Source organism: Esox lucius, chromosome 23, assembly GCF_011004845.1.
Source record: "Esox lucius isolate fEsoLuc1 chromosome 23, fEsoLuc1.pri, whole genome shotgun sequence".
Taxonomy (NCBI): Eukaryota; Metazoa; Chordata; class Actinopteri; order Esociformes; family Esocidae; genus Esox; species Esox lucius.
In genome coordinates, this window is record NC_047591.1 from 16434294 (window position 1) to 16459147 (window position 24854).

The 24854-nt window shown below is 44.2% G+C and overlaps 1 protein-coding gene across 1 annotated transcript in view; it reads right to left on the reverse strand.

Moving 5' to 3' along the window:
- Positions 1-1283: 1283 nt before the first annotated feature.
- Positions 1284-24854, reverse strand: part of sema3aa (sema domain, immunoglobulin domain (Ig), short basic domain, secreted, (semaphorin) 3Aa) — a 37954-nt gene continuing 14383 nt past the window's right edge. Inside the window, exons 3-17 of the mRNA XM_010887354.5 lie at positions 23990-24150; positions 21627-21689; positions 15653-15772; positions 15015-15108; positions 14785-14904; positions 12376-12518; positions 11916-12030; positions 11645-11714; positions 9491-9635; positions 8940-9159; positions 8527-8618; positions 8146-8345; positions 5843-5910; positions 5251-5396; positions 1284-5064 (exon numbers count right to left, since the gene is read on the reverse strand). Of these exons, the coding sequence (XP_010885656.2) occupies positions 4321-5064; positions 5251-5396; positions 5843-5910; positions 8146-8345; positions 8527-8618; positions 8940-9159; positions 9491-9635; positions 11645-11714; positions 11916-12030; positions 12376-12518; positions 14785-14904; positions 15015-15108; positions 15653-15772; positions 21627-21689; positions 23990-24150 (2501 nt within the window). The 3' untranslated portion in view covers positions 1284-4320. The remainder of the gene's footprint in view (positions 5065-5250; positions 5397-5842; positions 5911-8145; positions 8346-8526; positions 8619-8939; positions 9160-9490; positions 9636-11644; positions 11715-11915; positions 12031-12375; positions 12519-14784; positions 14905-15014; positions 15109-15652; positions 15773-21626; positions 21690-23989; positions 24151-24854) is intronic.

Sequence of the window (24854 nt, forward strand, 5' to 3'; positions counted from 1 at the left end):
CCCGTATGCTCCGGGGAAAAACACTATAGGGCTTCCTGCTCGTGCTTAAGTCAGGTACTGACTATGGATGGTTCAGAGGCTCAAAAGAAAAAAAAAAATGAAGAGCTACAAAAAGTGCTAAGTATTTTTAGATACGTTAACTCTAGTATGGCAGCTGCACTACCTTGGACGTAACGCTCTACAGACGGTGGTCAAGGCATGGAGCACATCGCCAGGACTGGCCTGCCAGCCCCTGACCTGTGCACGGTTCTCCCTGTTTCCATCTGGCTGGAGGTACAGGAACAACAAAACAGATCCCAGGACAGCTTCCTTCTCCAGGCCGTAAAACTTTTGAATCCCCCCTTTGCACTTGGTCCTTACACTTCGTCACCTGGCCACCGCACACTTAACATGGTGTCATTGCTCTTTATATTCTGGTTTGTGTTATTGGGCTATTAGTCATTCTACTGCATCTATTACACATGTAACACCTTATTATCACGGTAATACTGCACTAATGTACAGTTGTGGGCAGAATTATGTATATAGTCATTCTATTGCACATCTTTCATTATTTCATATTTTACCTTTGCACTGAAGTATTTAACATTTCCAGCTGAGTGCTGAAACTTGCTTAATGCTAGTTTGCAGCTAGTGTGACACTGACATTACAGCTTATCTATTTTGTTACTTGTTTAAATTTCTTCGTATCTCTTATTTTTATTCTATTTTTGTATTCTATTTTATTACTTATACCTTCACTGTTGGTGACGTTTTTGGAAGCCAAGCATTTCATTGCCAATAATGCTGTTGTTAATGTGAAATGTCAAATTAATTTGAACTTTGACAGCCTTACATTTTTATATTAAGACAGGTGACAAATTAAAGGAAAGGCCTGAATGTTGGTGTAAAGTTAGTGCTTAGAGGTAACAGGGCTGTAATGTGAGGGTAATTGAGCTAAGGAAAATAGTAGACATCGGGGCCGCAAAATACGGGCAAATGTATTACGTGCAGATTGATTGAGACTGAAACAAGTTTTCAGACGATTCACAAAGTGGATTACAGGTTTCTGATTGCATACTATTTGCATTGTACATTTCTTGAAAAAAATCAACGAATGTTGTACTGTAATTGTGACTGTAATTTAGCTAACTGCTTCCATGTGACTTGCTGATACAACGGCAACTTTTTAATTACCGTACAAACTGTATATAAACACAAGTAGGTTTTTTGTTAATGTCTCATAATGTACACAAGATAACTGGTACACAAGTCACACAAACAATTGAAGGACAAATCAAGGCTGGGTTTTACAGGAAATGTTTAATTAGACAACTGAACGCATGCCAGAAAGAACCATGTTACAGCAGTTTTAACTCTACTCTCTTCACCCACCCTACACACCATCAGAGAGAGTCTGGAAACATACCGCAAACCTCCAGGAAACCTTTTTATCTGCTGTTGACACATCACGTGTTGTATAGCCTACTAAAGGAGGGAAACATTTTGTATGAAAAGTATAACATTTGGGTTTGGAGTAGTGATGACGGGTTCTATTCATTAGCACACAACGTAGCAAAAACATGTCAAACTGTTTGCTTTAGTTTGTTTACTAGCGAATATGCCCCTGGTACATGTTGGCATCGTTGTTTTGGCAAATAGGACGAATATTCACATCTCTCTTACACATCTTGCATATAGGACTTTACCTCTCACACAAAACATTAAGAGACAATACAAAAGATGCTCTTAGGAAGCATTCACATGCAGTTTTTACTCAGCGTCTTCTCCTGAGACTAGGTTTAGATTTTAATGTTTTCCTTACTAGTTCTTACATAGAAATGTACACCTAATGTTTTTCAGGTTCTGGGTAGTGTTACAGTATCTTACACACAATGAGCATTTGGGATGAGCGAATTAAAATTGTGGATGGGTTTTGATCGCTAAAAGGAAAAACCTCCCGGGTATAGAAAAATCTCCTGTTTATGAAAAGACAAAAGGGACAGACACCTAGAAAAAGAGAAACTTGTGCTTGTCATTCTGAAGGGTCTCGCTCAGGATACTGCAAATCACGCAACACTCCCCAGCGTACGGGGACACCAGGGCTCTACAGAACACCCTAACTCCTCCTTATCCACCCAAATATGTTGCTGTGTGAGCACAGCGTCTTTCCTACGCCACACGAGTGCACTTAGATGAATTAAGGGTTATAGCTCTAGTAAATCCAATGTCTTTCATTGTGCACCTACATTTTTTCCGTATGGCCCTAAATTTAGCCGCACACATGCACCTTGCGACGCAGGTAAGCGTAGAACCCCTGGATACTGTGGTTTCCTGCCGAAACACGCCCCGTAAAAAGACAGAGGAAGTCCGTCCTTATTGGTCCATCTGTTTTTATCAACGATAGTGTCACCATTTTTCTTGATTATTGATGAGGCAAAATACCATAATATAAAAAATAAATTCAACCCTTTCACAAAACAATGAGAAATAAATAATCAAGTGGTGTTCTGGTTGTATATATGTACATACACAAAAAGTAGTTTTGTTGTTCTATATATGTACACAATCAATAGGCAGCCTGCTTTCCAGACTAAGCACTAACATACAACTGGAATTATACTTTCACACTCTGCAAACTCTGGGGGAAAGAGCAAAGAAACAAAATAACTTAAAGGGGTAAGTCAGAAATTCTACTACAGTTTTTTTTTCACCCTGACAATGATGCAGTGGTTTGTAGGGAGAGAGAGGTAAATATCAAATGAACATAATTTTTTAAGATAGGACTCCTTTAAGTAAAAAGAAAAACCTTGATGAAATTACATTGAAAAGTAACTGTCGAGAAATAGCTTATTCAAATCATGAACATCGATCAACTACGACATGCACATTGCTTTTCTAGCCTTTGGACGAAGAGAAGCTTGACTTTTCTGCACAGACCACAGGCTATTGTTGATTTTGTAATTTTATATTGAATAATGCTGTTATTGAACTACAAACAATGAGGAGGGGTTAAATGTGCCCCATTTAATATATGACCAATACAGTCAAGGTCTAGGCATAAATTGCTCATTCGTGAGAGTCAGTGAGAATCGAATCAGTTCAAGAAACTTAAGTCACCAAATGGTTATTGGAGAATTGTAGTTCACTCTCTGAAATGGACAGTGTTTCTGTCGTAGTTTGCAATTGACCAGGCTAATTATTCTTCATCTCCATATTGTTCAGCCAGTCTCAAAATATGGTGCGTCATTTTCCCTTAGTCATGATCATGTCAAGGCGATTGATGGGTGCAGTGGCATCCCTTCTGAACTCTGAAGTCTCCATCCCTTCTGAACTCTGAAGTCTCCATCCCTTCTGAACTCTGAAGTCTCCATCCCTTCTGAACTCTGAAGTCTCCATCCCTTCTGAACTCTGAAGTCTCCATCCCTCCTGAACTCTGAAGTCTCCATCCCTCCTGAACTCTGAAGTCTCCATCCCTTCTGAACTCTGAAGTCTCCATCCCTTCTGAACTCTGAAGTCTCCATCCCTCCTGAACTCTGAAGTCTCCATCCCTTCTGAACTCTGAAGTCTCCATCCCTTCTGAACTCTGAAGTCTCCATCCCTTCTGAACTCTGAAGTCTCCATCCCTTCTGAACTCTGAAGTCTCCATCCCTTCTGAACTCTGAAGTCTCCATCCCTTCTGAACTCTGAAGTCTCCATCCCTTCTGAACTCTGAAGTCTCCATCCCTTCTGAACTCTGAAGTCTCCATCCCTTCTGAACTCTGAAGTGTGTTCTGCCTTGTCTTGCATCCATGCATTGAGCCATTGTCCAGACTTGCACAGAGCTCTGTATATACTAAATGCATCCCCATCGCTAAAACAAGTATGTTTTCAATCACATCCTAGTCCAACAAGGAAATAGCACATGAACAGACGGGCAAGTCGGTCCCTATTGCACCAGGGACCTAGACTAAACAATACCTCGCAGCATGTAACATTGTACCCCCCGGGCCTTTAAATCCAGACGGCTAGCATGTACAGTACATATACAATTCCAGTTTAGCCTCAGTCTTTATTGTCGTCGGCAGTCTTCTCCAAGTCTTCACAGGGTGTGTGTGTGTGTATTTTTAAGGTGTATGTATTTATTTATTCCATTAGGACTGTCTTTCTCTCACTGCACATTATCTTGGTGGCCGAGAGCACACATCCATGGCTATGCACTGAGTGTCATTCTCTTCCTGTAACTGTATGGGATATCAGGTCTATGTTTAGATGTACAGTGTGTGTTTGATCATGTATGTCTGCACGGGTGTGTGTGTGTGTGTGTGTGTGAACTGGTGTGTGTGCGTCACTGTGGCCATCTCAGACACTCCTCGGGGGTCTCTGCTGCTCATGGGTCCTCCTGTTACGCCCCTTCTTGTTCTCCTGCATCCGCCTCCACTTAGCCGCGTGCTGGGATCCGCCTCGGGCGCCCACACTGGGCACCTGGGTCCCACCCTGGCCTCCCACCAAAGCGTCCTGGCCCTTCTGGGGGCTTTGGGAGTTGGGAGCGGCGGGAGTGGCCTGGGCCCTCTGGTATCCGTGGGTCTGGGTCTGGGCCTGTTGCTGCACCATGGGAGGCCCGCTCTGCTGCTTCTGGGCATTGGGAGCGCCGGGCGGAACACTTTTAGGCTTCAGGCCCGAGCTCGGAGCCCCGCCGTCCGGCCTCGTCTGACCCTGGCCGTTGGCGGTGGCGGCGGGGTTCTTCAGGCGCCGCTGCTTGCGCTCCTTCCGCCACACGCGCTCACAGAACTCCTCCACGCTGTTCAGGTCCGGGTGGTCAAGCAGGGACAGGAAGTCCCGATACCAGAGCTTGTGTTTCGTGGAGTGACCGGCGCCGACCGACCCGCCACCCGCGCGGCCAGGGCCACCGGCGACACCGTGAGGCCCGCCGGGTAGCAGCTCGCCCAGCCTCTGCATGGGGATGACCTGGAGGGAGAGGCGGAGGAGGGGCTGGATGAAGCCGTGCTCCACGGCGTGGCAGGTGTAGACGCCCGAGTCGGCCTGGTCCAGGCTGCGGATGAGGAGGCCCTGCTCGGTTCGTATCACCCTGTCTTCTGACTTGATCTGGAGAGAGGTGGGGAGAGGGAAGGAAAACAGGTCCAAACTGTTCTGTCAAGCCTTTAGTTCACCAGTCAACATACACAGCCGTAAACCTCAGCCCGCGTTTGGTCACCGGGCAAAGCGGTTACACAGATCATTACCACACCCTAGCAACGTCCCACTGTCTGCGGAGTGCGTGTGTCTACACACCTCATGTTTACGCTCCTCGTTGGGTCTTTGAAGCTGCCAGTAAACGAGGGCTCTCTGGGACTTGGGGCTGCACTCCAGGAACATGCTGCTGTTCTCCACTCCGTACACACTCCTGTCCTCCACGTGCCCAAGCCCATCCACGTCATCTGCACACACAGGAATATAGGGTTACAAAATACAACTACTTTATGTGCCTGTTGGTGCGCTAGGGAAGGGCTGATTTATCTGGACTTATTGAAAATGGCTTCCTTCCTTTGTTTAACATTATTACTAATATAATAATGCTTTAACAGCAAAATAGTGAAACCCTTAATATATTTAGATTGTATTTTCAGTTTTTTGTTTGATTAAAATTTCAAGCATAGATAAAAAATGTAATTATAAAATAGAGACCATGAACAAAATGTTACAGACAAAATGCCACATATTGACCAGTAGATGGAGCTGTTATGAAACATCATATGGAAATGCTCATATCTGCCATTTATCAAAATCTTTATTTATTTGAAATAAATCAATATTATGGGTTCAGGTTGGTACACATATATGTACGGGAGGTGGAGGGTGTGTATTAGATAAAAAGCATGTTTACCATGATGCTGTAGATCAGAGCACTGAGAGAGTGGGTCTCCATTTCTGATGTCTTGGCGCCTTGTTCTCCTATGAAACAACACAAACAACACAAAAAAATACACGTTAGATTGTGTTCTTACACACAAAACAAAGCTGTGGGTTTCGATCAGTACACACACAGCTCTGTATTTGCCAGGCAGACTTATTTCAATGTCCAGTAGCATTGGAATGTCACGATGTGTACTGTGGTGTTTCAACCACTAGAGGGCAATCTTCACCAGCGGCACAACTCACACTCTTAACATTCATTATACCATACAACGAAAGAACAAAGCAGAAAAGTCTATTTTGACCATCAGTCTACTGATTGGTTAAATCAAATTCTATTGACTGGACAGAATTTAAAATAACATGGATCACTGACCCATGTAATACAAAATGCACACCTTTAGTTTTGATGGAGGGAATGATTCATAGTGTTTCCAAGTTGAGGGACATTACCATACATTGTACAGCACACCTGGGCCTTGAACCCAATAAAAACCTTGATGCTACTAATTCTAAGTCGTCACTCAGATTACACGAGTCAAGGGCGAAACAGATAGGGAGCTACTGCTCTGTGTCAGAGGCAATCTGTTTCTATATCGATTTCCTAATATGTTTCTATCTCATATATGTATTACTATGATATGTGTTTGTAAATGTGTTTGCATGTCATTGCATGTGCATGCATGTAATCTGCATGTACACGTTAGTGTCATCCTTTAAGGTTTACTGCTGCATTTTGGACTACAAAATCTGTCTCCTCCAGCCAACAGCTAACTCGTCTGCCTATGTAGTAGAGGCAATGGTTCCCTGGTTCACTACCGCTATGATCATATTCTCTGGAAGGTGCCGTAAAAATCAATGGGGGATAGAGGAGCCCAGCCAAAGGAGGAGGAGGTGCTGGTCTCAAGGTCGCGTGTCAGGCTTTCTTTCCCGTCCAGGTCAGGACATTTGGAGAGAGGGAATGAGAGTGTAGAGGAGATGAGTGGAACAGATGGAGAGATGGAGGACGTGAAGGGAAAGAGAGGAGGTAGGTTCTTTAGGGTGATTGTTACTGTATTGGATGGTCAGACTGCTTGTGTGTGTGTGTGTGTGTGTGTGTGTGTGTGTGTCTGTGTGTGTGTGCACTTCTCACTATCTTTCTGGCTTTCCCTTTCAGATGTACACTTTGCCCACATACACACTCATGTAAAAACACCCACGCACGCCCACACAAAGACACAGAGAAGAACCATGCACACACACATACACCCATCTACCCACACAATCGCACAAGCATACATCTCCCCGACACAAACACCCTTCCTCGACCCAAGACACACGCACGCACGCATGCATACACACACTGCTCTAAATTTCCTCCCGAGCATTCCTGACTTCAGCTGTCTGAGCACGTTCAGGGCAGTCCGATTGCCTGCAGAGCCCGGCCGTCTGGTTCTCATTTAACCGGGGCTGGAGAAGAAAATATTTGGAGAGCACTGGAGCGCCCCAGCAGCCCTGACCAAGGGTGTGCCACCTCCCCCGGCCTCCTGCAGGCCCATACTGGCCTAGCCTGACTACCTACCATAGGGCTGGACACCGTTCATGTTCCCTCAAACGGATCTACCGTAGACGCTGGTGTGAGGGCGGTTTGGTGCTTTTGGACATAATGTTTAGGGGCACGATTGGGGGTGGTAAGCTGATTCTAGATCTGTGTTTAACGGAGAGTTGTGCTGGCCGGATGTGGAGTGCCATTGGCGGTCGGGCTAATGCAGTTGTATGGAGGAAAGGGTAATTTGAGGGTGTGTTTGTTCATACCTCTCGGATGGCGGGGTGAAGCGGTCAGACAGCTCCCGTTGGCCTATAATTTTGTGTGTGTGTGTGCGTGCGCGCTTGTAGGCTCTTGGCTGTAGGCTCTTTGGCTGTAGGCTGAAGTGGTTCTGACACTGCTACTGGCTAGAACTATGCGAGTGTGGGAGAGCATGTCCTACCCTTGGAGTTGTGCAGTGGGATCACAGAAATAGAGTGTGTACGCGAGTGCATCTGTGTAAACGTTAGCCTGCGTACATGCTAATGTCTGTTAGTGTGTGAGTGTGCGTTCAGTGTGTGTTGTAGTGTCTGGATCGTAATGTGTCCCGGTGGACCACGGTGTGTGTGGCACCACATCGCTCATAGACGTTCGTTATTCGCGGTGACGTGCTGGATTCTAAAGTTTGTTATCTCAACGTTCTTGGTAGTTCGCTGCTACAACCGAACCTGTGTTTGTGCGCGTGTTTGGGCAGGTGCTTGGGTTCCTACCTCTTGGCGGTGGGAAAGTAGCGGGAACACTCGGTGCCGTCCCACGCGCAGTAAGGGTCCCGGGCCAGACAGCACTCGGCGCACGCCTTCCCGTACACTTCGCAGCGGTGCAAAGGCATCTGGGAAATCCCCAGGGCAGAGCCCAGGTACAACTGTTGCTGCTTGGTGGACAGCTCCATCGCCGTGATGGGGGTGGGTTCCTGTTGAAAGATGGCACTTTCTCATTCCTCCATTATATTATTGTGCTAGATACAAAAGAAATCGCCCAAGCCGTCCTTGCCAACCGTATTGGACAGGTGTTCTAACAGACTTATGTTTGCCGTTTCAATGCAAGCAATTATGACCAAGGGAATCCAACGGTTTCCCGGTCCGTGAACATACACTGAACACGGTCATCTCCTCCAGGACCACCTCTTCCAGGTCGTGCCAGCTTTCTCTGGGGATGGTAACCACCTTCAGTACTGTGCCCATGTCTAGGACGGAAAACATACGTCAGAATTCAGGCTTTCATATTAGAACCTTAAGACACAGCATTATTTTAGTATTTTAAACTACACTTTCCACTTTGCATGTCCCTTATAAAAATAGATCTGTCCTATCACTGAAGGTCCATCAAAAATATCTATGGAAGTTTCTGTCAAGATGAACTCTGTTCAAATAAACGTACATACACATAGCATGGCAACACTGAGCACAAGCCACACGTTAAACTAGCTGTATCTTATCAGCTCGCTATACTGTTCAAGCATTTTAACTGAGAAAGAAATCCTAGAAGTGAACCAAATCTCTCTCACCTGTGCCAATGAACATGACTTCGTATTGTCCATCCTCTGCCTCCACCTTATCCACCACCAGCTGTGAGAACTGGTAGTCCACGTCGGTCCGAACCACGATCGGACGCCCCCCGATGGGGTGAACGGGGTTAAACATGGCCGGGTGACCCCGTGCAAAGGTGATCACATCATCTGGGAGGTCTTTGGTGGAGTCGAAGCCCCCGAAGGTTTTGCTGGGGCACTGCGGAAGCGATTGGGAGAACGCGTTAACATGTCAGTTACAATACATTTCGAAAAAACCTCACGGGACGTAGCATGTGACTTTAACGGCACTCAGGTTTTATAGCCATTAACACCTGACACCTAGATGTTATAGTAACAGGCATATGGAGGTTACTGTGTGACTTTTGAAAGGGAAACGTAACATCAGTATTCAGATACACGGGACAGAAAACCTCACTTCAGTTACAGAACCGCGCCTGTCAGCTGTGAATGACTTAAATTTGCAGACACTAATTGCTTCTTAGTACCAGCTACGGTACGGTAACACGTCATAACCCCACATCACTGACCGTGCCAGGACGGGGATAGGGAACCCGCCCCTGGAAGGGCACCCACTGGTAGGTCGGTCCGTCCCGATGGGCATACGGACCCAGGAAGACCCGCCTGATGTCTGCCATGCTGTACATACACACTGCTGATCCTTTAAAAATGTTGCTGTGGAAGGTAAGGGGTGAGGGAGTGAGAGAGAAAGAGAGAGAGAAAGAAAGAGAGAGGAGGAAAGGAAGGAGCAGGAGAGGGAAGATGAGAAAAAGGGATACATGGGGGGGGTGAAAGAAAGACAAATTGAGTGGGGGAGAAACATAGAAAAACATATTACAGACCCCATCGCAACACAAGACGAAAACCAGAATACATAATAGCTGTAGTAGCAACACAATAAAACCCTGCCTGACATACAACAGACAATGATGTTTTTCTTCATTTAATGCAAGGATGACAGGTAGATCTATGGCCTTGAGAGAATCCAGCGTCCAGAGAATGTACTGGAATTCAGCCTGGGAAGTGACTACCAGCAATAACTCAATGCTAATGGAACGAAGTGTATGAAGAGAACTTTGTGTTTCACTATTCCCCCAATGTACAGTAGGTATTCGAATGGAAAACAGCATCATGAATTCCAATCAGAAATAAATGTGAATCATAGAGCTAGGACAAATCCACAGGGCGTTTTCCTTACGGCACAAAACGACCTGTGACCAGGCTATAGGAGATGGCTGTATAGCACAGAGCTAATACCGGGCTAGCTGGGATGTGAGTGGCATAAGAATATCCGTCCGCCAGAGATTAGCAAAGCATGGAAGATGAATGAAAGAGCATTTATAAAATGTTAATTGGGGAGAAATGTAATTAACCGCCGGGCATACACTCTAATCTTCAATCCCCCACACACGCCTGAAAGGCGGGCAGACACTGATGCAGATTGGATGCATACATGCAGACACATAAAGGTTCCCAGCCGTGGCTCCACCAAAACGCACAAAGGATGTACACAGTCTCGCAAACAAGCATCCATGCATGTCTCGTTTAGACACACTCACTCTTACACACGCGCACGCACGCACGCACCGGTATCGGTACCATCGATCTATCAGCAGCCGCCTATGGGCCTCATTAAGTGGGAATATTAAAAGCCAGTCCCCTAAATCCTCTATTCATCTCCGAAACAGGCCACTTACAAAACCAATTAAACCAGTCTAATTCCTCAAAGCCTGTAATTGAATTTTCAAGAGCTGTGTTCCACAGCATACATTAGAGATGGTGGAGATGAATAAAACCCACACATGGAATGGTGAAACAATGCAATGGGTCTTTTTTGTCTCTCTCATTCTCTCTCTCTCTCATTCTCTCTCTCTTATCCGCTCCCACTCCTTCTCTAACGCTCCTCTGTCTCCTCTCTGTCTCCTCTCCCTTTGTTCTATTCTTGTCATTAGGTCTTTGATTAATGATGAAGTGTTTGTCCTGGTCGTGCAGCGGCGGCTCCAGACAATGCCACTCGAAGCCCAATCCATTATCTGAAAAGGCCCCGCCCCCCTGGCCTCCCCAGCTTTCACCGCTCGCCGCTTATCTCGCTTCGTATCGGCCCACAATGCAGCCATCACAAACGGTTATGTACATACACTAGTACAATAGAACCAGAGCTCGAGCGGCAGCCAGGAAGACACATTTTCCCGGGTGAACAAGGCTCGTATCTCCCCTCGTCTCAACACCATCGACTCTCCAGGAAAGATAAGACGCTGTGGTTCTGGTTTAAAATGAATGGGACGCACAGCAGAGAATGGGGAACAGCTAAAGGAGCCTCCAAGGTGAGTGTGAGGCTATGGAAGGCGATGCCTGGACATCTGTAAGTGGATTAATTAAGGGGATGAAATGCAGGTGTCTGGGAATGTATTGGGGCCTGCCCGAAGCCAGGTCTTACTAAGGATCGTTTGGGGATTACAGAACAATAGGGAAAGAGGTGGAGTGAAAAACTGTGAGATTTGTGTATTTTTTGGCATCTGTCTAGAATGGCCAATGGTTTCATTGTGAATGGTCAATGGTTTCAAGTGGTGTACTATTTTCGCCTGTTGAAACACACAGTGCCTAGCAGACTGAGGGTAAAATGATAAACAGTAGTACTGATGAAAACACAAAGGTCCTGTGAACATAGTATATATAGTAGTTACCTAGATGTCGTGAAAACAGCATAGATAACTGGGTTCTTAGGGTCCTTGGAGCTCATCAGAAAGACATCCTCTGAAATATATAGAAACATCACTACATAAGTACAACCATCCCATAATCATTCAGCATTCAATTACATTTGAGCTACTGTACTGTGCCCTCTTCTGTTGAACGAGAGCTTAGAGAAGCTGAAATGCAGACACACACACACACGCAAGCGCACGGGCACACACACACACACACACACACACACACACACACACAGTCACTTACGCAGTTCATCAAAGTGTGTATCGATGCCGTTGAGCCCTGGCACTGAACAGGTCAGTCTGGCCTTGAGGAAGGTGGTCCACTTGTTGACCAGGCTCCTGTGACCTCCCAGGTCATTCTGCAGGGAAAATCCAAACACACACACACACACACACACACACACATAACATTGTGATGCATATCCACACAGGGCCACACTTTACTAGTGTACTTAACTAGTGCCAGTTCATGAATGTAACTTCTGGGAAACCGTGTATGACACAGTTCTGTGGGTAAATTTGTAAGTGTATCAGTGGCATGTGTCTGTGTACATGAGTATGCATGTCCATGCTGGTTTGTGTGTTTCTGTCTGGCATTGCATTTGTGTTTGTGTATGTCCTCATTTGTGTCCGGTCATCTGCCTGTGCACGAATGTGTGTCCGTGTGCATGGGTGTGTGTGTGTGTGTGTGTTTGTGTTGTTACCTTACACAGTTGTCCAATCCGGGCGATGGTGGCCTTGCCAGTGTGTTCTCCGTCCATGGCGTTCTCTTTGAAGAACAGGAAGATCTTGTCGTCCTCTGGGTTGTCACTCTCCGGGATGAGGTTCACACCTACAAACCTGGGGTCTGGGACACGCCAACACATTCATTAACCATTATTCACAGTTTAAACGATAATACTACACACACAAGCGCACGCACGTTCAAGCACATACACACACACACAGGCACGCACGCACGCATGCGCATGGTATGGGCACGAACACACAACACGAATGTACAAACACATTCAAGCATTTGCAAGCCCAAAGACACAAACACACAGAAGCTTAAAGAACATATACAGTTCCATATTCCTAACAAACAATGTCTCATTTACCCCACCTTTAAACCCTAACAATCCCAGCATACTCTATGCTATCTTAATCCACTACGTCCCATATCATCCAATCCCTGTAAACCCTTTAAGTCGCCACTTCCCCTCAAACACATATGGCTGTGATTGTATCCAGTGTACTTTAGTTTGGTTTACAAATGGCATCGTGAGGTCCTAATAGTGCACTATTTTGGACAAAGGTGCGCAGGGCAGGACACTGGGCTCTGTTCAAAAGTAGTGAAGGACACAGGGAAGAGGGTGTGGTTTGTGGCGTATCTCTAGGGCAGCCTTCGCAGTGCAAGGAAATCAAACTTCTAAACTGCTTGAGCCCAGAGCCTTGGGCTCGGATATCCCAGGCTAGTGGGATGAAGCACTTCTCAGAAAACTGATCTGGGAACAGTCAGTCACGGAGGAACCGCAACATAGGAAAGGCAAGACTTCATTTTGCCCATGTGACTGAGCTCGAGTGCAACAAGCAGAGCCGTGTTACGCTGGGAGTAACTCCATGTAAGCGGAATACATACAGACACAGAACAAATCACACACACACACACACACACACAAGCAGGATGCACACTGTAGATGTGGCCGTTACGAGGGAGACCTCAGAATAACACAGTAGGTTTACGGTGCCAGATTCATACTCTAACTGGGTTGGTGCGAAACCCCAAGTATTAATGACCTCCTCCCCCCAAAACGCCCCCACACACCGCCAGGGCTGAGCCCCATGCCATTCAATACTTATAATGTTCGACAAAAGGCACTTCATTCGCCACGGGCTTAACTTCAGCCCCAAGCTAGGACCTTTAACAGATCGGGAAGATGTGTAAATAACTGGCTCATCAGAGTCCACATGACCAACCCACGGTGTGTAGGGGCCTTGGTCTAAAGGCTTTTGAAGTGCACACTCATTCACATTTCAATAGCCGTAGCCATTAATGATTCTCTCTGAAGTATGAATACCACATCTGATAACCGTCTATAGTCTTAAACAGAAAAAGGCCCATTCTGGTAATCCCTCGAAATTACAATAACCTTCTTGTCCGGGAACTGTCTAGAACCGGAGCCAGTGGATTGAAAAGTGAACACATAATAGGGGGATTAAGGTGAGAAGAATACCTTTGGGGAAATCGCTCTTTATGAACATGTCAAAGCGTTCGTCGCCATGGACTGGGCTAGGGAGGTTTTGGATCTAAGGGCTGGGTGGGTGGGGGCTTGGAAACTGACTCCGCTGCCGGAAAACAGCTGAGAAGTGGATTAACTCCATGGGAAAAAATATGTACCGCGGGGGAAAAAAACGACGTAAATTGACCTTTGTACGGCAACTCCTAAGTCCTTTGCTATGCAGACAGACTGACAGAGTGTGGAGTCCCCCTGGATAATCTCACCCATAGCCACACACTGACTTTATGAATGGGACCTGTCTAAGCAATCTCTGTCTTTGAATGGGAATCATCAGAGAAACTGCAAGGCTTATAGATGGGCCTATGCTCTGTCTGAGCTATTTAAACCTATGAATGGTGTCCTCTATTGACAAATGACCAATGGGAAGGGGCCTTCGATGCACGTTAACAGATAAAGGATATCATATGGATGTTATGCTACAGTCCTAGTTGTGGCACAGCTCTTAATCAGCGACTAGGCAGTTTGCAACTATAGCCTAAAGAACTGGTTGTTTTCCCAAGTCATCTGAATGGGTTACTTCACAGAACCATGGTTAGGTGAGTCATCTTATTAGAGACTGGGACAAACAAAGCAGTGAAAACATTTGTAGCGCATCTTGAAATGGTTTTCGTTGTAGGAAATTTGGCCGTAAATTTTGGAAAATGTTGTGTTCTTACCAACTATGACCTTATCCTTGAAGTGTGAGACTTACAGGACACATGCGTGTGTCTTCAGTCTTCAACAACAGAGCTGTGCAGAACTTACTAAAGGGAGGGGAGTGCATCCACACAGAATAACCGAAGGAAATTGATGTAGGGTACAGAATCTAGAACTGAAACCAATGTGTTTTACCATTGAGCCATCTGGAGTCGTGCTGCTCTGTTCTGATGGGGTGATGCTCCCCGAGAGTTCGGAAGATGGCAAAGTCCCTCCCCATGAAGTCAGCCGACGTGCCAGAGTACAACTCCCCATCTGTCAATCACCAACCAGGCTCATTAGCAAGATGCAGTCAGGTGAAACATTTCTCACTGGTCGGGGATAACGCGTATGATTGCCACAGGAGGGATTGAGGTCAGACTCACCAATCAGAATGGAAGCGGAGAGCATCTTGGGGTCGTAGGGACTTTTTCCGCGGCCGTTCTCAAAGTGGGAAGTCTCCAGGCGAAAGACGTTGTCCTGAAGAAAGGGATCAGAGAAACCACCTATAAGAGTCCCGTTTGGAACCACAGTGTCGCAGTACCTTGTTTAGGCAGTTGGGGGTCATAACTGTGAACTCCATATCAATTGAAATGATGGTGTTTCAAGGAGTGCAATACATTTAAAATGGTGTGTCAAAGTGATGCACTTCAGGGTGGTTTACAATCAGTGCAGACTGCAATGAACGTCACCAGACAGACACACACACAAACACACACACACACAAACAGAACCCCTCCACCTGCCACACCACCCAAATTACACCAAGCAGGAACTTAGATTAAGCTCTATCTGCTCATTGAGGTGACTGTTAAAGTGCTGTGTGGGAGAACAATGACCTCTCATTAATGTGGGCCAGGGTAATGACTGTTATCTCCCACTTGGCACAAGGGAATTCATTGATTGGGAACATCGTGGAGGTGAGGAAAACAGTCGCACCGGAAAATAACCATCTTGTGGAAACTCTAAATTGTATTATAGGTTTGAGGGGACGGGGGTGTAAAAGTGCGTGTGAATAACTTACCTCTGCCCGTTTTCCCATCTCCAAGTAGGCACAGATAGGGTGGAAGGCCCCTGTGCCACAGATGTACAGGTGGGTTGCGTTGTAAGGCTGGAGAACTCGGATGAAGTTTGAACACTCTTTCTGAAAGGAAGCGTAACAAGAACCTTATCAGCATCTCCTTCCTCCGTCTCATGCCCGGAAACAAAACACTCACACTATTGTCCTGGTACAAACATTGTCTACTTTTGCGGATTGCATGGAAGTGTCGGTTGGTATTTGTTCATCTACAGCTTTTCGGACAAACTTATCTACCACAATCTGCCTACTACAGTAGTTATACAGTAGTAGTGTACTGACAGGAATAACAAGGAAGGTTGCGTTCAGCCATAGTGTCATAGATGTAACCAAAAACAACTTGTGATTTTTATCCCTCCAGGCATAAATAAGACTTGACAGTTCGCACTACCGAAAAGCTCCTGCAGTCCAGCTGTTCAAGTATCTAAATGAAACCGGTGGCCTTTCAAATGCACTCCTCGGTCTATAGGAAGAGACGTAAGGGCTGTTGGACACAAAAGGATGTTTTCTGAGGCCGATGTTTAAATCAGATATCACTGTCCAATCTGTGTGTGTGGGTTTGTGTGTGCTAGATCTGTAATGACCCATCTGGTTAGATTTACTGAAGGTATTTAGACTGCAAGCCATAGCACATCTGGATAGCCCCAGTGCTGGGAGACTGTTTATGCAAACCCTAACGAACAGGATTGGTTCATCTACTTGGAGTGTTTCCCTGGGGTTTGTTAGGGTTCACACATGATAAAAAGATGTAGGTAATGTTCATAGGGAATACACACCTCGAGTTGACTGACACAAGCTGAGGTGCAAATTCAGACATACACCCCCCCCCCCGCCACACACACACACACACACACAAAGCATACAGACACAACACACACAGTCCCCAAATTCTACATAAACATATCTCTGTCATGGGTCATTAAGAAAATAAAGATGGACCACCTGTGTCAATAAAGATCTCAAAGAATCGGTTAGTGTTCTGTCTGTATCAGTCTCAGTAATGTTCACTCCTCCATCTCCTCTGTCAGTCACGACAATGACACACTTCATTTTCATCCTTTGACTAACAAAAAGACAGGAACGTGAAAGAGCAATAGGGTGCCGCAAAAGGCAGAGCTAAACAAATAAAAAGAAAATAGAAAATAAACAGTTCATGGAATATACCGTTCACAAAACTAAAAAGATATACTATGTATCTTGGCGTATTTTCAATCAAATACAACATACTTTCCAACAAAAAGCGAGCCAAGTTACACTAAATGATTGTGTAACCTGTTTCCACCATGATCAACTGAAATCAACTTAAAACAACACATTTGGAATAACTAGCCTTTGTGTGTGTCGTCTGCGGAAAGCTGGTGATATGTAACTTGACAGGAACAACTCGGAGTTAAACATTGGCAGCCAACCCAGGATATTATCATCAACCCCAAGTCCAAAGGCTCATTCATCCAGCAGTCAACTTACACACGGCTCGCTTTTCTGTGGTTAGTTACCTTGAAAAAAATAACCCAGACATAGTCCTTAACCGGACATGAACCACAGCCACGAGCGTTACAAGGGTTGCTTGAATAAACATCTTCTTAATGATTCTACCGTATAAGCTTCCTAACGTTTCTGGCAGTGTTTTGGCAATGTTACGCCAATGTTCCACCGATGTTGGGAGTCGAAGCAGCAATGTCTCTCTCCATAATTCTCACAGTGATATAATGTACATTGTAAACCATACCATTAATTATCTTACTGACATTCACATATTTGTAGTTTTGCTCATGGTTGTTAGACTCATTTGTAACCAGGCAGCAGTATGCATGTGTCAGTGTGTGTGTGTGTGTGTTTCATTCACTTTATAATCTGAATTAACTTCTGCTGCTCGATCTTCTTCCGGGTGAAAAATGACCTCCCTCACCACAGATTGTGCCTTCACCTGAAGACAGTACCTCTAAATTTTTTTGTGGATAGGAGGGCTGTTATTGTGAATACTTGATTATTTTCTCTGGAAATGAGGGGAAGTTGGTAGGATGCTTTGTTTAAGTTAGATCGTTAAAGTGGTTGGGGAGCAAACAGAGAGCTTCACATGGAGTGGTCTGTGGATAAAACTGAAAAAACGATGTGTATTTAAAAAGAATTGTTCCTCAGTCTGCATTATGTTGAACCATTCTCCATATTCTGTACCTACACCCTCTCACATCTCATCAGGAGTACGGGCTATGGCATTGGTCATACATAAATTCCCTGAGTCACGCTGGTAACTATATCATATCCCATATTTTGAACAAATCTTGTTACAGAAAGCCAAATTCCTGACTGAATTCAACCCAACTAAGTGAGTCATCTAACACGCAGCCCAGTGAATCATCAGTAAGACATTTGGATGGAAAGTGCCATACTGTGGAATTCGTTCCAGGGCTCTATAAAGTTGCGGGTGGAGAAATCCTCACTTAGGAGCTCTGAATGCTTTTGTAATGTCCTAATCAAGCACTAATACACAGCTTTCATCGCTCCATTTTACAGAATAAACATTATTGTAGCACACAAATGACTCGGAGTGTATTTGTGCGTGTGTCAGTGCATTAAGTGTGCCTATGTGTGTGACTACGTGTGCGTGGGTTTGCATTTGGGTTCATGTGTCCAGTGTATGTTTATCTTTTTTTTGTGCAGACATTTGGCACAGACTATAACCCAAGTGGAAGCTCTGGGATTTAGGGCCTGGACCACCTAATCCCACTCAATCCCAGAGCCCTCTCCCCTTCACCGCGTGTGCATCCAGTCATGAAATTAGGATCAGATTTCGAAGAGTATGTGCAAACCACACACGAGATAACACACGTTGCGATATGCAACACACATGTACGTACTTACACAAACACACACACTTGAAATACTTAAATTGTATCCAGAAATGTACAAGATAAAGGGCGTCTACACATTTTATAGTTTAGGACACACCTCCTTCCCAGTATTGCCAGACTGACTTTGCTTAATGACTGCAATGAAATAATATACTGCGGCATCACTAGCTATAGATTTCAGTCCAAGACACCTTCCCATTTACGTGATATAGAAAAGAAGGTGGTGTTAAGAAAAATGAAATCTGCCATTGCTCTGTAACCAGTCTTGGTATCAAAGCAAATTATGTGTTTTCCAAATGGCATTTTTACCCTTCTGGGTTCTGGCTCTGCCTCATTTAATCCGTTTCTGGGTCCAATCAGGAACGAACCCATTGTTTGCTGAGGGTTTGGTCGTTTTTGCACACACAGAGTCTGTTTCAATCCAGACTCCTAGAGGGAGAAGAAACAAATGTTTGTAGCTTGACGTACTGTTTAACCAGATCAAAGGGTTCGGGTGGCAACGCACAGGCTGTCCATGACCACTGACACAGCCGTCCATGACCACTGACACAGCCGTCCATGACCACTGACACAGCCGTCCATGACCAATGACACAGCCGTGTCTGGCTGTTTGCCTTGTTTTGGACAGACCTGCAGTGTGGAGGCCACGGGCAAAGCTACATGTCCATACCATAACCCAACGCCGATCTGGTTTAAGACCACGTACTGTAGCCGTCAAATGGGCAGCACACGTCCGAAACGCACACACACAACGTATGTCTCTCTGAAAGCCACACACGCACACAGTTGATCTCAGACACACACTGTTTATCGCTCTCAAATACACACACACACACACACACAGAGTTCAGACTTGCATGCAAAACATGGGGAGATAAATAAACGCAAGATCCTCCGTTCCTGGCCCGTCACACAACGTATGTCTCTCTGAAAGACACACACATGCACACAAGTGATCTCTTTCTCAAACAGACACACACTGTTTATCGCTCTCAGATACACACACACACACACACATCGAGTTCAGCCTTGCATGCAGAACATTTGGAGATAAATAAACGCAAGATCCTCCGTTCCTGCCCCGTTGCCAACAGCCCGGCCGCGACAGGAGAGTTTTGTTATTTTGGTGGCGCTCTGGTATACTCTCTGAATGTACAAACACACACAGTGGGAAAGGAACGCTTCCAGAGAAATCCGGTAGAACAGTCTGGACCACAAGGTAATGGAAAATAACCAGCACCTACAGATCTGGCATCAGAACGTGACCCCTTTTGTCACATGAGGAAATTAATCCTGTGAAATCAGAATGGGCCTTCATATAGAAAAAGTATGGCCTCCCATTAAATGCAAATGTTATCACGTGAGACTGAGCTGAGTCTGCCCATGCATGCATCTACAAATCCAAAGCCCATTAAGAAAGTGATTACATTCAGATGCCAGATGAGTGTTTACATTTTTATTTACCTTTATTTAAACAGGCGAGGCATTATGTAAATAAGCACACAAAAAAAAGAAAAAGAAAATATCCAAACAAAAATAGACACATTTCTCCTCAAGCACAACCTCCAGCAAGGCTTTAAATTCATTAATAGGAACAAAGCATTCGAGCCGGAGCTCATTTTGCAGCTAATTCCACTTCTGTGGGGCAAGAAAATTAAAAGCAGTTTAACCTAATTCAGAGGCTGTCCTTGACATATCAAGTACTAAAAAATCTTGTGTTCTTGTACTGTAATTAATTGTCTTAACCTTAACAAGACCTGTGATATATGCTAGAAGTTTCTGCCTTGTGCTTTCTAAAAAATAACAGAGTGCTTCTCTCATCTTACATACACAGAGACCCATCCCATCTTTTCATATAAAGTGCAAGGATGAGTTATATAGCTATTCCCAGATATAAATCAAAGGACACAGTGAAAGACAGCAGCTAATGGTTTAAGTGTAGAAGCTGCTTCTTGCATACAAATTACATCCCAGCATTCTGAAACAGACATAATGGTGACCTGGACAATTCATTTTTTATTATCAAAAGATAGACGGGCTCTATTTCTGTAAAGGAATACAGTTGTGATTTTCTGTTTCTTAATTAAGTGTGTAACGTGTGTTTTAAATGAAGCAATTGTCATTAAGCATGGCATGAGACCTTTATAATAGGGAACTATTTCAATTTGTGAACTGTCTAGAGAAAATCATCAAGTGTTGTAGTGTTAAACACATAGTAAAGATCTGGATTGCTTGGAAGAGACTATAAGTAAGCAATGGCTTGATTTATAGAGCAATGATGTACAAATCATTTATCCCTATATTTAATTGAAAATAGTACAAAGACAACATATCGAATGCTGATACTGAGAAGTATTACTGTTTTTGGAAAAATACATGCCCATTTTTAATTTGATGCCAGCAACACGTTTCAAAAATGTTGGGACAGGGGCATGTTTACCACTGTGTTGCATCACCTCTTCTTTTAACAATACTCTGTAAGCGTTCAGGACATGAGGAGACCAATTGCTGTAGTTTTGAAAGTGAAATGTTTTCCCATTCTTGCTTGATATAGGATTTCAGCTGCTCATAAAAAGTAAGACTGGAATTTTGCACAGAATCTCCAATGTAATTCATGTAGACAGGGACCCAAAATTCAACCGTGTGGCACACCTTCATATATTTCAAGATATGCAGATTTACTTGTGACCTTCAGTCACAATGGCCTGAGTTGATTACTTAGATGTAGTTGCATTTAAATTCAATTCACATTGGCTGTGAATGTTCAAACATATTGAAATGACGTCCGGGCCAAGAATGTCCTGATCAACCAATTTGCTAATCAGCATGTTATTGTTAAGCTGGAACCCAGGTCAATGCTATATGTCCTAGCCGCATATTAACTGCACATATTGATGTGATGTCATATCGGTGGTATACATATAGCACAGCTAACAGCCAATCAGCATTCAGGACTCAAACCACCCAGTTTATAATATAATGTGTACTGAATGGTTACAGCCTGCAGGTACACCAGATACAACACACCCTACAGTGGTGACATTAATGTCCATACTGGCAAAACTTACCCCAAGGTCTTTCCCAGCCCACTTGCACTCATCCCGTTTTGAAGGCGTTGCTGGCCATGCGATCTGTGGAAGAAGAGGAAAGAGGGAGAGTCAAAATATGAAACAAAATAAGACAATGCGGGATAACATCCGAAAAACAATAATGTATTAAAGAGAACAAAACAGGGAGGAAATTATCATACAACAGTGGAGAAATGCCATGTCAACGGGGGGGGTGAGTCATTGTTTAAAAGGAGAGACAGGGAGTGCACATGAATATTGTGTGGTGAGTTTGGGACGTAACCGAATGAGGACGCGAACCCAGATTCCTGCAAATCATCAGAACGAATGAGCATGCAAAGTTTTGCGTGTTGCTTGCTACCTTGTTATCCTGAATGGACGGGCGTGCTGATCAGGGAATTAAGAGAGGCAGATGATATTGACAGGAAAAGTGGGAGTAATTGACATGTAAACCAGGGCCCAGTTAAATCAGTATTAATTCCAAACTTTTAGTCAGTGACTTTAGCCCAATTCTTTTGTTCACCTGGATGGATCCAGGTTTAAAAGGTTTGAGAAAATCCCAGTATACACTTCACACTCCTTAAAGTTAAATGTCCAGAGAAGTCATGAGGCCCTAAGGGGGGGTAATTTCCAACAGCATATTAAAGATGGTTATCGGTTGTCGGTTATGGTCTTACCATCTGGCCTCCCGTGTGTCTGTGGTTTCCCACTGGTGTCATATAAATTATAAAAACACAGCATCTGTTGGTGCCTAACCGTAATAAGAATTGGAAGAATCATCCCTCTCGTTAGTCTGAGGAGCTGAGTCTTAAGTGAGCAGGTACCATAATGAATGGAGGTGCAACTACACACACACACACACACATACACACACACACATGGCCCTAGCAAAAGCTCCCCCACCCATATACACATGGACACACACACAGACATACATACATATACACATACCTTTCTATTCACAGTGTATCTAACTTCAAGATCAGCTGAGCTTTCATTTTTAAATCAAAGAAACCTGCAATGCACACATTCTGGATAATTGCATTACATTTGCTAAATCAACGCTTTTCAACCTTATCTTACACTCCATTATCAAAAACCTGAATGAAGTGAAATTAAAAAAAACATCCGTGTCTAGAGCAAAGAAAATAATTGTGTAGTTCACTCATATTGAGCCTTGAAAATGCCTGCAGTGAGTGTAGATAACTAAAGTTCCTGTGTAGTTCGTCCACTGCCTCAGGGCTTCTTGTTCAGCTCAATCTCCTGTGATAGCTGTCAGAATTTCAGAATCAGATAAAAAGACTCCTCTAACTCCCCTATAACCTGGCCCAGGTGGACTTATGGAATTATAAACAGCCTTGTCTGGAACAGAAGACAGATAGAGGGCTGGAAAAAGAATTAGGAATGGAGGGGGAAAATGAAGTAATTTTGAATGAAGAGATGAGGAGAAAGAAAAATAAGTAAAAGTGAGGTGTGGTATTATAACATATTTGATCAAAGAATGAGAGATGAAAGGATGAAGGATAGGACATCTCAAATAATAAAAAGCTGCTTATTAATCACACATGGGACTGAGACCTGAACCTATGGTCCATAATGGAAATCCTATCCTGACCCTGAAGGAAAAGGTCAACTTGCTATTGTCACACTGCATTTTAAGGTTTAGAGTTTAACTGGCCCGATCGAGTGGAAACATGAAAGACCTACGCGTGCCTTGTAACAGCAGAGATCTAAAATCCCAGTAAGGATGGGTTTGTATGTAAGAATAACCTAAATCCGAATAATTCCATATACCAGATCTAGTCAATAGGAATCTGTCCTGCCAACTGGTTATACTGATTATATGAAATGTGTGAAATGAATTTCTGTCCCCCATCAACCATTACTGCAAACAGGAAAAATGTCCATCTGCAAACATGCAATTGAATAGCCCTGTTAAAATAAAAAAAATGTAATCAAACGACTCCACAATCCTCACGTTTCTCCTTGCTTCCAATGGCTAATTACTTGATACAGTCATTATGAGACAGCTTTCAGATTTAATGGATTCATGATAAATGTCCAAGTGTTCTCTTTGAGTTTGATTTGGCAGTGAGGTCCCGTCCAAAGCTCAACAGATTTCCTATTATGTGTATTCATTGGCAGTAAGTAAATGGACAGCTAGCTGATACTCTAGATCTCCATTCAAAACCATACTACATCCACTTTAAAACTATTTATTATATTTGTACTCATGCGTGTAACGAATGAGTAGTCCATTGTATGCCTCTATTGCTTCAAGACCATCCCATTCAGGATTTTGTTGTTATTGGATGGTTCTTGCGGTCACTGTGTGGTCTAATGCTGTACGGCAGAACTCGTACCTGTTTATGATCTCTGTTGAGATTGACCAGGTCGAAGGAGAAGATGTGATCCTCGGCGCCCACCAATAACCTTCCTCTCTCCTCGTCCAATAAGAACGTGTCGTATCCGGAGCTGTTGGCGAGGCCGTTGAAGGTGATGAGGTTACTGGACTCTAACATCTCTGTAACACAAAGGCGAGAATGCTCCTTAAATGTAATGTAAACCGACGGGCAATTGGATGGAAGGAAGAACGGACAGAAAAAGTAACCAGACAGACAGAAGTACGGACAATCAGAGACAACTCGGTTCACCTAAATGCTATCCAGAAAATCACAATGCATGCCACGTTCACAGAACACATAGCATTTATACAAGACAATGGAACAACATCCCCCCATGTGTCAATTCATATTGCTAATGTAATAAAAAGTACAGTTGTGTTAACCAGCGTAAATATTTACGTTTATATATATATAAACAGTTATTAGTCCTGATACTGTAACCAGTGGCGTTGGACCGGCGGGGAAAAGGGGTACTAAATATATAGGGCCCTAACGTGTAGAGGGACCCTTGAAAATGACTGAATCTTGAATAAAGAGGGGAGGGACCCTCAGAGACCGCCTATATACAGGGCCCAAAATTTGGTGCTACACCCGACTGTAACCTGCTGCTATCGGTATTATTGTTATTAATACAATTATTATTATTATTTCATTTTCCTATCGCAATATTTTTTCTGGTCTGACCGTGTTCTTGCTCTCTCACCCATGTTTTCCTAGCCATGTTTTCCATTGCCTCTGGAGGTATTAACTGACCTCACAACCACACGCAGCCTGCCCTTCTATGAAAGCCTGAAAGCTGAAAGAAATTATTCAGGCATTGCTT